This window comes from Ischnura elegans, chromosome 11, assembly GCF_921293095.1.
Source record: "Ischnura elegans chromosome 11, ioIscEleg1.1, whole genome shotgun sequence".
NCBI lineage: Eukaryota > Metazoa > Arthropoda > Insecta > Odonata > Coenagrionidae > Ischnura > Ischnura elegans.
The window spans coordinates 4,453,067-4,473,195 of NC_060256.1; the positions used below are offsets into that span (position 1 = coordinate 4,453,067).

At 39.5% G+C, this 20,129-nt stretch overlaps 1 protein-coding gene across 2 annotated transcripts in view; it reads left to right on the forward strand.

Annotated features, from left to right (window-relative positions):
- LOC124168463 (B-cell lymphoma/leukemia 11A-like) overlaps positions 1–20,129 on the forward strand; it is an 888,367-nt gene that overhangs the window by 518,097 nt on the left and 350,141 nt on the right. For both annotated transcript variants that reach the window (XM_046546725.1, XM_046546724.1), the window contains exon 3: positions 3,847–4,004. In XM_046546725.1, coding sequence (XP_046402681.1) covers positions 3,847–4,004 — 158 coding nt within the window. The remainder of the gene's footprint in view (positions 1–3,846; positions 4,005–20,129) is intronic.

The window sequence follows — 20,129 nt, forward strand, 5'->3', positions numbered from 1 at the left end:
ATGTGGAATAAGTACCACAATGGCTTCTCTACGCGATGATTCATTCAAGAGCCAATGCACAATCTGATGTCTGCAACTGAAATTTCTGTGCGCTTCGATTTTTGCCCGGTACTTCCTCTTCTCTTTTTGAGTGGTCTCTTCCGCTGAGGCGTCCCTATGGCCCCCTCCCTTCCCTATGGGTCCCTATGGCCCCCTCCCTTCCCTATGGCTTCGTCCGTGAAAGCCACAACCGCCGACCATCCCACCCTCGCCCCATCATCAAAGATACGGAGCCGCTTTTAATTACAGTGGCGTCCGAAAGGGGTCGAGTAGTCGGCCCTCCAGCTCTCCAGCCTGCGATTCCCGTCATTCGCAACCACTTCTATAACGAGTCACCCTCGCCTCCGATCCGCAGACCGCTTCTCCTCCTCTGGCCCGCATCCGGCTATATAGGCGGATTGTTGGTTGAGGGGCGTGACGGTTGATTGCAATGCATGGGTATTCCTTAATGTGAGTGCGAGTTAGTGCATGTGGGTAACGAATGTGATGCATGGATGATATGGTTAATCGTAACTAAGGCCAACCATGCAGCTAAATATTGCAATTTTACTATTTATTGCATTCGAGGGAGCGAATTCAAACCAAATTTATTAGTTAATATTCCCAAAAAAGAAGAGGAGATGCCAATATTTCTCTTTACCCGTCGTTTGATTATGCACTTCCTTACAGTCCACCAGAAGTATTGGCACCCTTTATCACAATGCAGTATCTTTCTTAATGTTTACGATACTTCACATTGCACTAAGTTTAGAGTGACAGAATTAGTTCTGTTGGTGCGAAGGCTTCCGCGGTGCGATGCTAATGAAGGCTGCGTTTTCCGGGTCTCACCGCGCTGTCGTTGCCACCGCGAAGTCGTTGTCACAACACGGCATTGAGCACTTCAACCCTTAGAAGCCTGCTGGAATGCAGGAGAAACTGTTGTCTCCACGACAACGACGACGAGGTGAAACTCGAAAAAATGCAGCCTTCAGAATTAATTCTGATCTCTTTAGGATTTTGGTGTTCCCAACGTGGGTGTAGATAAATATCTTGTCTTCTTTATCCATTCCTGACCCTGGAAGATGCTTTATAAATCATACGCGACCCGAATTCTCTCGGTGAAAGTGAGGCGCATGGAATGATCCCACTGAACCGGCCTTCGCTCCCTCTGCGTAACTCAATTTATTCCTTTTCATTGAATAAAGACGGTGTTTCTCCCACGCCTCTGGGATCGCCATCTTGTGCAAACATTGAGATATTTATATTGGATCAGTGATTCTACCCGAACCGATTCAGAATTCCAAGGCCGTTGTCTTTCTGTAAAAAATGGAATGACCTGAAGACAGAAAAGAGGAGAAAGAAAACGAATTCGCAAAAGATGTGACTACACCGCCTTCTGTGCTTGTAATGAAGGAAATTTGGCCCTATGACTTTCTTCCCGATAGTCAACTGTGCATTTTATCAGTACCCATAAAAATTTACAATAATTGATTACTCAGTTTCTTTGCAGATTAAGAAATTTATGCGCCCATTATTTGATGATTTGCAATAACTATAGTCTCTCTATTGTCAGAATTTACGTGACCCAGTTTAAAATGCTGGCTAAAAATCAGAAGCCAACTGCTTTATTTTAAATGAAAGCAAGTTAAATATTGTAATGCTCATCAATTTATAAATTAAAATTAAAGATATATGAAGGCATAATTGTTTTAAGTTTTCCGCTGTCCGAAAACTTGAGAACTTGAACACAAAAATTGAGTTTCTCCTTCGTATGCTAGAGTACTACATTTCCTCTTCCTCAATGAGATCTCGACCACCTTCTCAACGCTTTCACGATCTTCTGAATATGGGGGTGTCTGCGATTTCAAATTTTTTTCGTCACCAAATGAATTTATTTTTCGTTATATATATCAATCATCCCCCTCAGTTCCCGCTCTGTTTCATTTTTCCCGAGAATTGGCGAACTTTTTGAAAAATTTCCCTTTTATTTGCGGCATTTTGAATTGGTAATGAGTTGGCTAAACATCGATGAATGATTGGATGCTCATTAGTGTCAAGCCCTTTTATATTGCCGCGTGAAAGAGTCGCTTCGTTCGTCTGAATGCCCTCCAATTTTCAGGCCATCATTTTGTGTGCACCACGCAAAACTAATTACTTATTCTAATTGATGAACGATAAAAGAAACCTGGTTATGAGGAAAAACTTGTCATTTTTTATCGAAACTCGTGCAAAATCTGTTTTTATCTGATATCGAATCAATGGCCCCTTTTATTTTGCACACATATCATTAAAAGAGTTTTACTGCGAATGCTATATGCGTCGAATTGCCGTCGTAAACTCCAAATTTCCGCATCGGTTTTACATTTGCGGAGATTTGCTTTCCTGACTCATTAAGTTTAACGAGGTGAAACCTGAACAAAACATGTCGCAATTTTACTGCCTGCTTGGTGTTCATGGCTTCCTGATTTTATCTAAACTATGAAATCATATTTGCTTTTAGACTGTGATCGTTTACGAAACCCTTTTGCCCACGGGAGAAACAAAGGTTTAAGGCATCAGTTAAAGACCTCATTTTTGCCTAAAAAGGCAAAATATGGATCAGTTATTGTTTAGCATAAAAACATCTAAGGCCATCGATCGTTATTTACTGATATTGTTTACAAACACACTTGAAACCATATTTATTTATTTATCCTTTCATTGCATAAATATTCATAATAAAATGGCTTTCATTCGACTTAAAACGTGAGGAAAATCAATCGTGTGGCAATCACTCCGAAAACCATTTATTTGAAAAATTAATACATACCATTAGGTCAAGATTATACTTGCTGGAACTGTGACGTTGATCGAATAAAAAAATAAGAAAGACGACATCTTTTAACGATTATCTTCATTGCCTATATATAAGTAAGCTTAAAAATCGAGCGAATTAGGTTTCATTGTGATATTCTGCCTGCCAGAAATAAAATAACGAGTGTATATTCCTGTTAGAGGTAGCACCTTAGATCTAATGGTATAAAGCGTTGACATATAATTGGCGGCCGCAAAGTGGTCCTAAATATTCTAACTTATGCCTGGATTGATGTATTGGAATTTCTTCCGACCGGAAATTAAAAATTAAAATTGGTGATGTATAATCCATGATATTTTATTTGAGACCTGGGGAAGAGCATCTCTTTTCTCTCCATTGCTTTTCTAGTTAGCTGCGTCGAAGTTGAATTCTGAAGGCGTTTCGTGGCCTATGCTGCTCGCATCTTCAGATCGGGTATGACTGCCGATGGATAGAAATGGCCCTTATACCATCCTTAGGGTGGCCTACCGGTGGGTCGACCAACCAGCGTCGAGGACCTCGATTTTTCGCGTTCTGTTTTGCGCATAAGTCTTTTCCGGGTAGTATTTAAGTATGTCCATCATCTCTATTGAAGTTTTTTCGATTTCAATAGACTCACGAATTATACGAGGAAATTACAATCGTTCTTTGACCAAGACCTTTGATTCCTCAATCATAATCTCATGTCCGGAATTATTGAACGCATTCTCTGCTACTGCCGATAGCTGAAAATGTTAATCTCTTGTTCGAAAAGTTGGTGAACTGGAGTACCTATTTTGTTCATAGAATTAGATTCTATGAATTTTGTAAATTTACATTCTGAGAAAAGTTGAAAGTTTTCTTTTCGTGCCTGTATTCACGATTTGATCTTGCACAACATTTGTGAGTAAAAGTGCAAAAGAACGTGATTGTTCCACGGAGTCACGCCATGAATGGTGTTTGCATTATCTGCTCCGTCTGTTGCCTCACCCCGTCTCCTCTCTCTCTCTCCCCAGCCGAAGGGTTCTCCCTCGCCGCCGCCAAAGATGCCAGCCGCTTCGTCGCCACGAGCACCGCCGTGCCCTCGCGCTTTGAGCCCTACCAGCCGGACTTCCGGGGGATCAAGGCGGCGATGCAGGCCACCAACGCAGAGGGACAATACGCCCTAGCAAAGGTGGGTGACGAGCACAAAATAACTACTTAAGTTTTGAATTCCTCGGGATGAAAAGCAGTTTTATTTTTCTTGGAGATAATATTTTGGATCGTGGAAATACATATACACGCCGTCATAGAGAAAAAGTGAATGTATTGTCTGAGAACTAGGATTCAAACGGGAATTTAAAAAAAATGAAAATTAAAAAGCGGACCAAAAAGCAATTATCAAGCGTAGCTGCAAATCAATAAGTTAGCCTGGATATTAATACATATGATTCTCCAGTTGGCCTCTTGATGCGTTGTCATTGGATTGAAATGGGTTTGCAAATGTGGCCACATGCAGAGCCATCCGAATTTTACGGAAAAATAAGCTACAATGTAGGGCTGTAAACTGGCATTTTTAATTGTGATGATGCGATTCCTTCAAATCCTATTATTTCTAATGCTATTTATCGTGAGTAGAAATGGTCAAGTGGATGGATCGCTTTGCACCGCGAAGCCCTCTATCGCGACAAAAATCAACCTTCAACGGGTCGGGTGGACTGGGGCACCCTATCAATGTGCATCATTGCCGCGGAAAATGAGGCTGCCGAGAAATCGAAAACTATCCGTTCATAGTAAAGTATATGCAGGCTGAACACTGAACACCTTTTAACAATCAAGAATGAAGGCGACACTCTCCAACATTCCCGAAAGCATGGAAACTTTCTCAGGTGGGGGTCGAATCCGGGACTCGATTATGGGGGTAATTACGGAGGGAAAAGTAGCATGAGAAATGCTCGGCCTATTGTGTATAATGTCTCTGCATGGCGATGAAAAGTTTCTCCACCCTCGGCAAGCGACATATTTTTCATTTTTGCTTCAGTGATTGTCAAGAAACACGACTATCTACTCCCCCTGATTACATCTTATAGATTTTTAAACTGGGCGCGAGCTTCTGGTTTTAATTTCATTAAAGGTTTCATTTAATGCATGCATTCTACACCTTTTTCTTTCCAACATTTACCTTTGAAACGTTAATCTTGTGATCACCTATGAATTTTACTATTCACTTCTTTCCACACCGTCACCAAACAAAAGTTTTTCAGTTGCAAGCGATACTTCTCCCAGAATTCGCGGGACTTTCTGCATGCATTCCTCTACTACCACTATCCGTAAATTTGATTGAGTAGATTTCCTCGGGGTATGGCACGAAGTAGAGGAAAAGTACGGTACATTTCGTCATTAATTCTGCTGATGCTACACTCCAGGTTTAGTGCACGAGGAATCGCCTGCGAAGTGCAAGCGACTGACGTGGCCACAGAGGACTCTTTTTTCACGCATATCGCTCTTTTTCCCCAAAGTGTAGCCTCGCCACGGTTTATGTATCCCCTCCCTAAGCTCTTCTTTGTTCCTCTAAAATCGTGCGGTGTATTCCGGAGTGGGCCCTCGAGGTTAGCGACGCATCTCCCGAATGAAGAGGATGAGAAAGACGGGTGCAGTTTGCAGGGGTGGATGAGGAAGTAGGGTCGGGTTAGGAGGGTGATGTGGCCCTCCGTCGAAGAACGTTGGGAAAATACGAAGTTGAGAGAGTTGGAAAGAGAAATATTTCCAATTATCATATTATTAATGATTAAATTGTATGCACCGATTCGACCTCCCGATAGTAACTCAAAAATGAGCTCTACGCTTTATGTAATGAAATTGTTCAACAAACGCCGTAAACGCATTCATTTCTTTCACCGTCCTCGCTGTCAGTTGGGTAAAGTTCTAAAACGCCTTCCTAACCGGAGGTCGCGAGTTCGAGTCCTGTGTTGGTAGATTGGTTCTGTCCTTAGGCCATGTATGCTTGTGTCCTCTTTTATATTTTGTGTCCATGCAAAGGCATGCTTGTGCCGTTTTCGGGGTGATGGTGATAAACAGCAAAATAAATAAATTTTTACAACTCTCTGGGATAAGTGGAATACGTTCGATATTGCATCATAGAATTTTAGAACATATTAGAAGACCATTTTTGAACCGCTGCAAGTTAGCATTTTGGACCTGGACTTCACCTTTCTTGTAAGAGTACTGATACGGTAAATCTGTTAAGGGATTAGTGCTTCTTTATCTTGTTTTTAGATTTAATTCATACCATTTAAATTGCTTTTAAGTTTAAATTTAGAGAAAGGCATGTAAGTTTCCCGTTAAATATTTACTCATCCGAGAAAATCCATCGCAATTCCTAAAAATGGAGCATTGGTTTTCATTCAACTATTGTGTTTGTTAGCCACACTTCGGTTTATTCATTTGTATATTCTATGAATCCAGCAACCCAAGATGTTTAATATGAAGATGGCGTCAAGATATCGGAACGGCTTCATCGGCAGATCTTTGCCATCAAGTACTCTTGAATTGGGACAATTGAAAAAACTTAATCCGCCATCTTTTTTTAAGCCTACTATGATCGATCCCACAGTCGTTCAGATTGATGCGATAGGAAGTACACTATGGTCAATAGCCGGAGGGAGGAGGGGGGGGCAGAATCATCTATCGAGAAGTGGAAGAAAGAGACTGTCTTTCTCTGGGAGAGAGAGAAAGAGGTTCCCATTTCCTATTCCGCCTGTATATCTTATTTCTTCTTGGTCGTCTATTTATCTTCAGCCTTTTCCCGTCGTCGTCTGTTGTCAGTTTCTTCCTCTCGACGTCTCTTCTTCAACATCTAATGAAGCCCTTCCGCCGGCGACCCCACTCCACCTCGAAATGAAACGTTAGTTTCTCCAGTAGGGGGCATAATGTCGCTCACTATCTGCTTCACCCCCCGGCTGCGGATATGCAGTTAAGATAATCCACTTTAGAGTATATTTTTCAAGTAAAGGGTTCCATTTCAATTAAATTTCAGATTTACATCATGTAACTGCGCCTATTCCAGCTTCGAGCAATTTCATCAATCAAGTTTTGCAATTACATTTATGGCTGCACATTTAAAAACTGTATTTCCTCTCTGTATTTTAATAACTTTGCCAAAAATTTTTTTATAATACCTACATTAGAACCTTGGTTATAAAATAATTATTACATCTACAACAGACAATGCTCTCTTTTACAATTCAGAAATGTAAAAATATACAGAATTTATTTGTGAAAAATCTAGGATATTACACCTATGAGTCTGAATATAGTCCCGCATTACATGCTAGCGCGTATTAACTTTCCAAATTACATTTTAAGGATAAGATACTTTCAAAGTACGGATGAAACAAGCTGCTGTTACTGACCATTTCTGCGCCAAAAAATGAAAGATATGCTGTGACTATCGCTGGACCAAAAGTATTCTTCAAGAAAGATACTGTTCGCTATCGTTCTCTGTCTTAGGAACTTTGAACTCGGCGATTAAGGGTTTGAGGATGAAAACAGTTGCATTGTTCTCGGATTTCTTCGTTTTTTTCAATAGTGTTATAGCATTTCAGCCATTCACCATGACATTGGCCGCTAAACTGAGTTTCCATGGTGGACAAAGGAAACAAGATGGAGTTAGCGGCAATTGCAATCATTAACAAATTCACGGATCGCGATGACGCAATGTTAACAGTCTCCCGCGATAGAAAATAAACGACTGTCATAGCTTAGTGTGTTTATGTTAACAATACTTCAGTAAGATGAGAAAAATGATGTCATAAAATTTGTTTACGAGCGTATATTCCTCGCGAAATTCTGCGTGCCCTGAACAGGGGAGACAAAATATTTGGTAAGTATGTGACCCAAGCATTTTTTCCGAAATCTTTGACTGCGGATAAACATACTGGTGTAATTTCATCAGTGAAGGAATCAAAGGAAATCATCACCTTGATTATGCCATATTTGACCCAATCGAATCGCGTTTGAAAAATCCAGTTATATTTTACCCAATATTGCCTAATTGGCATGGCCGACCTCAGAGGTTTCGCGTTTCTATGGCAGACATTGCGTTTATCTGTTTCAGAAATAGCTTTTGGCAAAGACTTTTATCGAACCTTAATGAGAGTCTTAAATGCTAATTAGTTGAAAGTAGTTTTTATATGTTTTATCACTATTACTTTATGCATACGTGTTCGCTTGAAGGCATTTTCGTGAGATTTTTAAAAAATAATTTCAAGTACGAGAGAGCTCTTGATTGAAATATATGTGGAATAAACGAATTGAGTTGAACTGGAACAAATACGCGGAAAACACACACAAACACAAACACACATATTGCTATAATCATTGCAAGTGTGGACGTCTATATTTTGCTCATAAGTCATGAAAAATCCGTGAGATCAAATAATTTTTGTTTCCAAAAAGCACGTTTTAATATATATACCCAGATTTTTGTTTCTTTAGGTTGGATAATAGAAAAAAAGCAGAAAATCATTCGCTGCGTTCTTACCATGAGACTCCATCACCCGTATGTGTGTCAATGGCGTCATTCAAAGACAAATACTAGCGCGAGAATCAGCGTGAAGGGGTTGTGGCGTCGATTGTGAATTAATAGGGAATATCAGCGTGAAAATTTGGAACGCGCATTGCCGTACTCCATTTTTTTATGTCCTTTGCAACCATTTTTCTTAGTTATAGCCATAAATCGTGGAATAAGTCACGTCGTGATTAAAAATATCGTTGACAAAATATAAAATTGAAAATCAAATTCCGGAAATGAAATCGATACGGATAACAAACAGTTCCACTCAATTTCAATATTTTATTTGCGGTAGTTTGCTGTTCTAGTTCTGCAGATGAACGATAGATGGCATACAATCTGCACTTGTTTTTAACCCTCATATGGATTTACAAAATTAGTTACGTCGTTGGATTCTCGGCGCCGCAGCGGCGCCGCGTCATTTTTTGCTATTATCTTTCAAAGTTAGCCTGAATTTACAAGTTTTTTGATTGATAATGGTAAATACATCTATTACCTTTATTTCTTACCGTGTTTTGCTAGATTTAAACCCTTATTGTTGAAGTAATAACAAAAAAAATTGAACACTGCATTCTTTTCCATTTCTTGCCGTAATGCTCTTTATTTCAGTTCCCTTTGTATGTTATTTTTGAGTGAAAGTTTTAATTTCGTGAGTAATTGTTGTTTGAAATATTTTTCTGATATGCAGAGCTCGGCAAACTCCACTTTTTAATGTTTATATTGTTTATAATTTTATGTATCTAAATGCTAAAAATGATGACCAAATAAAATTCGTTTATGCCCATATGACATAATTTTGCTTCAATGCGTCCACCCATATGTTATATCTTTGCAGTGTATATAGAAGGATAAGTTATTAAACGTTAATAATGGAACAGATGTAGGTTAAGTGTGAAGAGACGAGTGTAACTTTCGTGATTTTTACAAGATTCTGGCGATCAAGACAAATCTTACAAATATTCTGGGAGCTTATGTCCTGAAATTAAAAAAATCAAGTCTTATGGCTTTTGAAATATAAATAATATGGGATGATAAGCGGCGTGTCAAAGAACTCAACGCTTCTTTGGAGATGGAGCTAGAAGAGTCGGTACTCTTTTCCTACCACGGAGCCCCATTCCCCCACTGGGGACGTGTAGCCCAAGCGAAAGGTTTCCTTAGATATGGACGGGTAAATGTTTTGCGTGGGAGTGCATAAGATTAGGTTTTACTCCTGGATTGGTGGGAAGTCCAAAAAAAATAAATTCTTAGAAGTATGTGTTATTGGTGGTAGAGGAGAATGAGCAGCTGCCTTTTTTTCGTCCAAATCTGCGTGAGAAACTGATGATAATATGCTCTGGGGTGACAAAAATACCCTCACTTTGGAAGGACTTCCCTTACATTTTCTTTCCGTTTCCTTTCTTAGCGTTTCACTGACCCAAACATTGAGACTCTCCATACTTTCCCACTAAGCTCCCTTATTCGTCATTCACCACCTGCTTACCCCCTCCCACAAAACTTGATTGAACTTCTCACCACCCTAATGACCCACCGAGCTGGACCTTCTTGGAATGAAGGGAGGGCCACCGCGGGGCGTTTTGACAAGGCTTTTGTTCCCTGTCCTTCATGCAGCGTTAGAAGGATGAAGAAAAAGCAAGCTTTTGTATCTAATTGCCTCCTTGCACTCCCAACCTTTTTTGCGATAAGGATTTTCTACTCCTACCTGTCCTAACGATCTGGGTATTCCCCGATCCTTGGCAGTCTACACACTACCGCCCCTTCACCTCAAAACAACCTCCTGGCATTCCTTCTCCTTTTTCCTTCTCACTCATCCCTTTACGTTAGTAACACCCCCAATGCATAAAACATCTGTACATTTCAGTACACATAGAAACGAGATATATATTTACAAATTTTCACCTCATGGTAAATTGTCTTTTCATCTATTCATAATGAAACGATTTTTACCATGTAAAGTCTAAACTCATCGTCAGGAAAGAGAAATTATTTTCTATCACACAATTAGTTGGGTAGTTATCTTGATTTCACCTCAATGGTAAACTGTCACGTCATCAGTAGCTATATAAACGCCAGCAATTTTGTATAGACTATCGTAGCCGCAAAGGGATTTTTTTCGAATGAAAAGTACAAGACATATAACAATAACTGTGCGATGTGTTCTTCACGGTAGTCGGTGAAACTTCTGAATCTCTTGGTAAGTTACAGTTACTCATTCAGCGAGAAATATTCACACAACGGTGAGGAAGCATTATTCTACGAATTCGGATAATGCATTGTGTTAAATTTTTCTTAGAATTGCTGCTTGGAGTAATTCTAAACAGAGTCACTCTAGTATTTACCCAAAGCTGACTATCACCACGGCAGTAACGTGGACGCGGAGCGGAGAAGGTGCCCAAGCAAAACTAAGTCGGAAGCCATGGAAAAACAACTTTGAATAGCCATGAGTTTCTATGAATAATTCTCGCAAAGAGATGAAGTTTTGTCAGTGAACATTATAACGAAGCAAACGTAATGATTCTTAGCTAAAAGAGAAAGCACAGTTGGTATTGTAATATTTTCCTTTTGTTAAACAATTTCACTTGGTTTATTAGTTAAAAAATTAAATAATAGGATTAAAATAGATTATAGCATTTCATATGAAACATAATTGCTTTGACATTAGCGTTGAAAGTGCAGACCCTGACGTAGCGATGAGGAAATTCTCGGCCCAAGCAAAACTAAGTCGGCGGCCCATGAGAAAACAACTTTGACTAGCCATGAGTTTTTTTGAACAATTCTTGTAAAAAGATGAAGTTTTGTCAATGAACATCATATCGAGGTAAATATTTTGATTCTTAGCTGTAATAGAAAGGAAAATAGGTATGGTAAAATTTTCCTTTTGTTTAACAATTTCATTTTGTTTATAATGTTTAGAAATATAAATAATATGATAATAAATATATTATAGCATTTCATACGAAACATAAATGCTTTGACATTAACATTGGGAGTGCAGTCAATGACGTAGCGGCGAGGAAATACTGAGCGCCGCAGCGGCGCCGAAAATCCAACGACGTAACTTTTTCCATTAGAGGCCAATAAAATGTAAACTATCGACACTATGCTAACAAAATTTTATACGTAGACGAAGAAGGCAGAAAAAATAGACTACTGAAAATTTCAGAATGATCCATTGGAATGGAAAATTTTTACACCACTTTTAAAACCACGAGCGCCGCTAAGGCGCAGAGAATCCATATGAGGGTTAAATTTGATGGTCTCGAAGCTGTGAAGATAATATTTCTTTATTTTTATATCGGTTATATTTTGTTATAACCGATATTTACCGTTTATTTTTCATATGAAGCAAGCATGTACCACCGTATTTGCTGATATTTTGCTAATGATGTTTTTTCTTTATGCTGATGGCAAGGAATAATGAAGGCCAAAAATTTGTAACGACTCTGCGTCACAGAGGAGCAGCCATTTCGCCGTGAAGGGCGCGTGGTCCGCCCTTTCCATCTCCCCCCCCCCCCCCCCCATCGTAGCAGCAGCAGCAGGCCAACGGTGGGCGCCGCTTGCTCTTGGCGGCTGGAATCATGCTGCTTTATGGGCTTTAGCGTGTCTCTGGCGCAAATTATCGGTCCGGTCGGGGGCGTGCCTGTCGATACATCGCCTCATTTGCATTGCCCCCCCCCTTTCCTTTGCCACATTCTCACGACACAAATGCTCCATCGCTTCATCACATTCGGCAGTCCAACTCTTCTCCACGAAACGGCAACTATTAGAATAAATTAGGAACAGGAATATTTTATTTGCCGTTACTATGAACAAATTCCTAGGGGTATTAGTAACGTAGACATCCTTCATGGTGCTACCAATTTTTAGCTAACAAGCCATTGTTAACAAAATAAACAATTAAATTTCTAATGAAATTTCAAAATACTTCCACTTTCACTAGCAAATGCTACAATGTTAAATCAATTCATGAGATCAGAGTAATTGAGAAGCGTAGTAGTAACTAATAGTGCATTATGAATTTGCGGAAGATGCTTGGTACTTTTTGCGTTCTTGAAGAAATAGAATTAGTAAGTCATCCTTGTAATTTCCGTAAATTATATAGTAAGATGCAATGCTTCAATGTAAATAGAGTGGATAGAATTTAGAGACGGCGATAATTTTGATGGCGTTTCACGATAATTTTACTGCGTCTTATCGGTTGTATATTAGTCAGTGCTTAACTATTCATCCTTGTGAGAGAATATGAATACTTAGCGTGTCATAGTTATAATAATAATAATAATAATATTAATTACGAAAATTGGGTGGATAGTGTAATCAATGGAAATGGGTGTATATGGCTCTCTAAAGATAAACTTTCGATGCCGGTTTGTTGGCCCTGAGGAGGCACTTTTTGGTGCTGTACACAAGTATGCATTTACAAAGAAGTTTGCCCCCGTGCCCAGCCATGACAAGGATCGCGAGAACGCGGACGATGCGGATGAACGCGGACTGAGCAAAAATGAAATCACATCATGATTATATTTTTCCTGACCTTTGAGATTGAACTCGCTAGAAGTTTTAGCCAAAGTTCGGGATGTCCGCTACAAATTCACCTTTCGGGTCTCGGCTCATCGTCTGCTTTCGCACGTTACGTCTCGCAGTCTTCATCTCAGATGGCGTTCAAATGATCAGGAGATAGAGTGGCGGAAGTAATGCCCTCGGTTTAACGCGTCAGATGGAGGTGACATTTCCTAATGCTTCATGAATATCGTATTCGTCGGGTCTTGATGTGATAAAATGTGCGTAATTTTATCATTTTTTGTATCCTAATGGCACGTAAAAACCTCAATGTTTCTTCTCTGTTTTTGCAACTGTTATGTTGCGAAAATTTGTTCTCGAAACTGTAAACATGCAGCTGTAAAACAATCATTGTTGTTGAATTCGAAGCCATGCTTGGCATTAATGCTAACACATTATCGGTATACTCAATGAATTTGCATTGACTGCTCTCGTGTGTTCATAAAAAAACTGTCTACTTTATCATTCCCGATTTTCAACTTCGATTTGTTTAAAAAAAATAGGACTATTTTTAAATTCTTGTGCGAACTTTGTACTGTTACGAGGGTCGGCTGGACTCACAATTGAAGTGGGATCCTGTCACGTAAAAATTTCCTCAAAACTGCCATTTCGAAATCCAGCGAGGGCGGCAGTGTAATTTTCGTGGTTCGCGGAAACGAGAGGGCTCGCCACTCACGGAATGTCATCATTCGCCTCGCCGACAGTGTTGCTGCTTCTCTCCTCGGGGTTATTACGAGCGGGAGGAGTGGTGGGAGGGGGAGTATCTCAATCGGAGGGGGGGGGAGTGTCAAATGACGGGGGTGGGGAAGGCTTAAATCCCATCTCACGGTCGGAACGCGCCACGAATTCCCAATGCGATACACCCCTCCACTACCCCCTCTGTCTTCCTCGTAGACGAGGAATGACAAGGCAGCAGCAACTCCGCGTTCCATTTCGAAGCTGTATGATAATTTGGGCGTGGTCTGAAACCATTATGAAAAAATGAAACTTGATATTTTATAAAAAAAAAAGAAGAAAAAACAGTACTTGCGGCCTCTACGGGAGGGAAAACGACGATGCGTGGGGGTTGATCCAGAGAACAAGAACGTGTCGAGATTTGCGAATTGTTCGGTGGCGTTGTAATGAGATCCTACTAAAACTCAGTTGGTTGTGTATTCAACCGAGTATTTGATCGTGGCCTGAGTAACACACCATCATAAGGGTATCTATAAATGTTTATAACTTCCATCGCTGACAATGAGCCGTGTTTTATTGTGTCGTGGCAATGTTTTTACTAAAGTTAAACTTTGATCAGAGTATGGTCGTCTTCAAAATGACCACCGAATTTTAATAAAGTGAATTTATCATGAATACAGTCATAGTCCCTGTATTTACAATTCGTGTAACCCGCAACACTTTTTCTGTCTTTAAGACGTTAGGGCAATGACGCTTTGATCATTTGTGTAGGTCGCAAGTCTATTTCTCCCACGCTATGAGTAACGGCATATTTTAAGTGTGTACCGTGTTTTTCTATTGCTGCTGTTACACCTCGACTGTGGCCAGAGAGGCAGAAATATCCCGTTTCGAGCAGCATGCTAATTCGGCCTGGTATCGCGACCAGTGTTAAAAATCGAAAATACCAAATTTCTGGCTAAAAAAGGGAAAATATGCGCCGCGTCGCTACGGATAGCAATGCAGGTGGCGAAATTTAGAGTTTGACCAAGTGAACAGGAACGTGTCGAGATTTTTGAATTAAGGACGTAAAATGGAAAATAAAAACAGAACTGGATTGAACACCGTTGTTCATAGTGCCTCAGTGCACGGACTGCGCAAAGAGGTTGGGTGTATGGCAGGGGTTGTCATCTTAGAGTAATGGCTCCTAGAGGGCGTACGACGTCACTAATTTGGCCCTCGATCGTAACCTCAACGGTAACGTGACTCGCATGCGAATTGTTGAATATTGCTATGCATTTGGGTGCTAAGAAAAATAGTTCAAGGAATTCTCAGTGACCTTTCATTGGTGAATTCAGTTTAAAACATTTTAATAAATTCCATTTCATGTTGATATGTGTCTACGTTTTCCTCCCATGCTCATTGATTTTTCGTTATCGTGGCAAATTACAAACGAAAAATATCTTGCGTAATCTGAGAAAGGTAGTTGTTGACATTTGATGGAAATGAATTAAAATATTTTGTGTGTTTTTTCCTAAGTTTTCCATTATTGTACGCTTTTCTGTTGTCACAAAGCTTCTCTCTGAAAAGTCACTTCTCTCTGAAATGAATGCGTGGCTCACATAATTTTTTCTATTATAGCTTTCGTACATTTAATATATTGCGCTTATTTTTTATTTGATTTTGAATGCTATTTTTCTTCGTGTAAATATTGCTGAGCCTTTAGAATTTAACTCTTCTTATAGATGGCAAATAGGCCACAATATTCATTTCAAAACATTTATTTTCAGTGCGTGTAAATTCACAGCATATTTAAAACCTTGGTTTTTTTGGGCATATCTTCATTAGTCTCTTCTGCTGTTCCTTTTGCGACTATCCGTGGCTCCGTACGTGGCTCATTTGTTCTTTTTCAGTAGTGAAGATTCATTGTAGTTATCTCAGACATCTGAATTTCTGACTGTATGTACGTGGTTAATTTCTTACGTCTGAATATTATATTATTCTTTTATAATACGTTTGAACTGAGGGTATACTAAGAAGTGACTTAGTAACTAATTATTGGAATTATTGATAAAATTCTAATGCATGCCCTATACGGTATTTATCGCGTAAGGAATATACCAGCGTGTATTAATTCTGATGGTTGAGTGCTTTATTTGTGAGTAGATAATGCATTTATAAATTAAGAGGACGATCCTTAATTTACACCTCTCTTTCAAATACTCGTAGCGCGCTTTTATCATGGCCACGGATTTGAATTAAACTCTGGTGATAATCTGGATGTATTTGAATTAGTACCACTGTTATAAAAACGTACATTATAGAAGTATAGAAGTGTTCTTTGGAAAGGAGGTTGTTGTCCACGCAATTTTAAAAATGATCGTAGTGGCTAAGGTGGTGTCTGAGGAGTAAAAAAAAACCTATTCATCTTCTCTCGAAATGAGATCATTAGGTTTACTGAAATGGCATCCAAAATAATGTGCTTGAGTCCACTCTTTGGATTCAAAAAGTATTTTAGTGAATCTTTGTAAGACTAAGCTATGGCTTTTCATGACCCCGCTAATGTGGCCAAGCTAAAGTCATGGCTCCATGAAAGTCGCCCCGTGACTTTATCCGTCGCAGCGGTACCTAAACGTGGTCTTTAAAGAATGGAGAGTGCTTTTAATTTTCAAGGCTGAGAGCCATTTGCAATTGGTAATGCGTCCGCCACTCCTCTTTGGTGAGCATTTGAATACCTGCTTTGCAATGCGCTCTCAGGCCACCGACAGAAGCGCCCGAAATCATCCGCGGCCGAAGTTGGAAGTGGCGCGCCGAGGCAGCTGCAGAAGTTGCACTTAAACTCGATGGAAGAGCTAATTCAAAATCAACAGCGAGCGCGGAGGGGTTTTAGGGCGATGGGCTGTGCCACCCTTTTAAGACTCCCACGAAGAGAGTTGGTACGCATGGGGGGGGGATGGCACATCTTCATCCGGTTCCCAAGAACAACTGCATAATGTTGGATAATCCCTCTCCCCTGTCGAAGCTATCCATCCCACTCATAACCACAGGACTCAGCATTGTCTGGTGGCTGTGATTGAAGTGGTGTTGGACTGACATGTTTTACTGTACTTCCTGTATCCCTCGCTGGACAATCATCATCAGCTAGTCGTCTTCTGAATGTAAAGCCTTTATAATAAATTCAGCGTGTCAATGAAGAGTACTTCTATTTCGATTTTATGGCATCTTTGTTTTAACTGCCATAGTTCTTCATCATTATTTTCTCCTGAAAATGTATTGCGCTGAATATAAAATGGCATTCCTTTTTTATTTCGTATATCTTTATATGCTATATCTTTCTTTCTCTTGAAAACGCTCCACAGTGGGCGGAAATCGAAAAAAGCTTGACAAAACTAATATCTCCGTTATTATTCAACGTAGATCCACGACTTTTTCGATTTTTTAATTATTTTTACCTCCTTTATCCGTATCTGATGTTACTTTTGCTCTAGAACAATCAGGGGCCTCTATTAAATAAAATGGCGGAAACAGTAAAAATTTCCTAATTTTAGCATTAAAAGCGCGGCATGTTAGATGCTTATTATATTCATTCAAGTACTATCAATGACTTAGAAACTTCGATACATAACCCTAAACAACTTTAGCGTGTATCGATGCATCACAGAATATGTATCGATGCGCGGTAACTATATAATATTAAATATATGGATTTTATCAATGTATTCCACGGAAATTAATGCAAGTATTTTTCGATTATTTTCATTAGAAGTTAAAACCGTATTTCTGTATCTGAAATGAATGACTAATGAAATGAAATTAATGCATACCTGAGTAAATACAGTTATAGGTCTTCGTCATCTGAATCAATCTCGTCTCCATCCGACTCTGAGTTCTCGTCAATCAGAAGGAGGTTCCTAGCTCCATTAGGTACTTTCACATTTCCGTATTTCGAATCGATTGATGAGGGTATTATTGCGTCCGAAGATAGCAGAAGTCTTCGAAAAATATCTTCGAACGACACCATTCTTGAAAATTTTCAGGAGTGCTGCTCCCTGAACCTACTAATATCCTTGTGCCTCGATTCAAGGGCTCTTCCGACAATTGTCCAATGGTAGCACTGCTGCGTTTACAATAGACGCTCCATGTATTAGAATCTTATGTACAGTTGGGGGCATAAAATACCAGTCATAGTGCTCCACGTAAAGGGCAGCAGTGGAAGAGCAATACTCGCGGAAACGATCTACGTCAGTTGGAAGTCCCAAATATCCCAAAAAATCCTTTATTTCTGCATCTCCTTCAATGCTAAATTTTTTATAGAAATTTGAATGCCAATAGTTTTTTCTACTCTATCGTCTACACCATTCCTTGGCACATAGCATCGTGCAGTTCTTTTCGAGTCACTTCCCTCCTCTCCATTTTCTCCGCTGTCGGAGATAAAAACTTCTGAATCTACAAGCCACAAAAAATAGCTACATTTTCTAACGTTGCCTTATCGACCGTAAATATTTCTACAACTAGTGGTGTTAATTATACCAGTGACCGATTAATATATTCCCTCCGTCGTGTACGACCTCTCTGTATTAGAGTAGCTTCGACAACCGGTAAGCAATCGATGGGTTCACCGAGGAGAACTCCTCTGTCAGTAGTCACTGTGGCTAAAAGACGTCGATGTTTCAACACTCACCAGCTAAGTTAGACTGACCCTATGAGTAAAACTGAGGAAGCAAGACATTATCTAAGCCAATAAAACGTGTGCATTTTTGGAACACCGCCTTGTATATCGCCAGCTAACTCGTTCACTAGCGTGTTTCAGAGAAGCGATCTTTTGGAGGGCATTCATCGATGCACGTGCGCTACGGTGGTAAAACAACTAGCGGCGACTTCTCAAAGAAACAACCTAGCCCCAAACACCAAATTTACGAGCCCCACATTTTGAAGGAACAATATACTGCAGAAGTCAAGAGGTGTTACTTAGTGAACTACTAGTAGTGGAAGCGGATTACCGCCCCAAGGAATAATTGCGGTCTGTCGGTCGTGTGCACTGACCGCGCCTGCTTCGATTCTTTTCCCTCTCCTCAAGGTCGGAAGGATTTCCGGTTTTAAGGGACCTAAGTGAGGGAAATTCCCTGTGTATGTGCATGCGAGAATAAGTACGAATATGGGAACAAAGCACTCTGCCGACGTTTGGTCCTACGTCCTCATGGGTGACCGGCGGAAGCGGCGAATTATCCACTTTCAATGTGCTACAAGAGAGTACAAAAGGTTTTTTGACAAAACATTGCCTTTACTTTTAGATTTCACATCTTTCCTAACATTTGGGGTAAAAATAGTAGTGGTGGTAACATTATTTGCTTTAAACTGGAGCAAAAACCAAATCAGGATATTCCGCGGCCGGACTGGGCGGCTGCGTTGACTTTTTATAGATATCCCATCTTTAAAAAGCAAGGTAGCAAGTTGGAGCAAGATTTCTCTTTTGGATAATTTAGTTAAGGTTCAGGTGTTTCTTTCCATATGAATTTTACGATCGAGTCTTGTCGCCCTCATAAAGTTTTTTTCCACTTTATGTCAAAAATAATCAAAAAACAATGCACTTTTGAATGTTTAATTATCATATGAAAAATTGATAAAAATAAATATACTATCCCGTATAATTCTTAGGGAAGGTTTACTCTTTTAGAAAATATGCATTGGAATTTATGGAAAACCATATTATCGGCTCAATAGCGAAAGTAAATACCCGATTTTTGCAGAAATTTAGAATTGAATTTTTTTTTTTCTAGTCTTTAACGGCTTCTAATGATTTCATGGGTGAACCAATTATTTAAATAGCCACTGTTCCTTGATCCTTGGACATTATTCTATCGGACTGTACCATTCTTGTTTACCAAAAAAATAGTGAAAATTTTGGGTTTTGTCAAGCTTTTTTCGATTTCCGCCCACTTTGCGCTCCCAGTAGGAGGAGAGAAACGTCGAGCAGATAATATTACCTACGCAGTATTTCCCGAAAGGAACCTCCAGCATTGATAAAAGAAGCTGTGAAAATCTTCATACAAAAATCTTTATATGCTGTTGAATGTTCATCTCGTCTCCAGATTTCCCTAAACATTTTGAATAAATTCTTCCTCCCATTCGGCTATTCGACACCCATCCCCAAGATCCAGTGCGGTGTTGGATCTGATCCCTAATAAATCAAGTTGCCTTTTTATTTATACATTCCTTATAACTACCAGTCGTTTTCAAAACTTTCTTTAACTCCTGAAAACCCTGTTCCGCGATTATTTTCAAGGATTTCTCATGCCTTTTTTTCATTACTTTTTCGTCTGTTACAGAATTTACTAAAACTCCCGTGCTAAAAATTTCCTTGCAACCTTTATCCTGGGACGTCATTTTCGTATGTTAAAAATCTATGGTAAAATATAATGCATTTCATTTGAATGACTAATTCAATAAGTTTTTGATCTTCATAAGCGAATATATCCTAAATTATGACCATATTTTATTTACAAATCTTCGTCGTATCATTCGTTAATCTTACTCATAGTG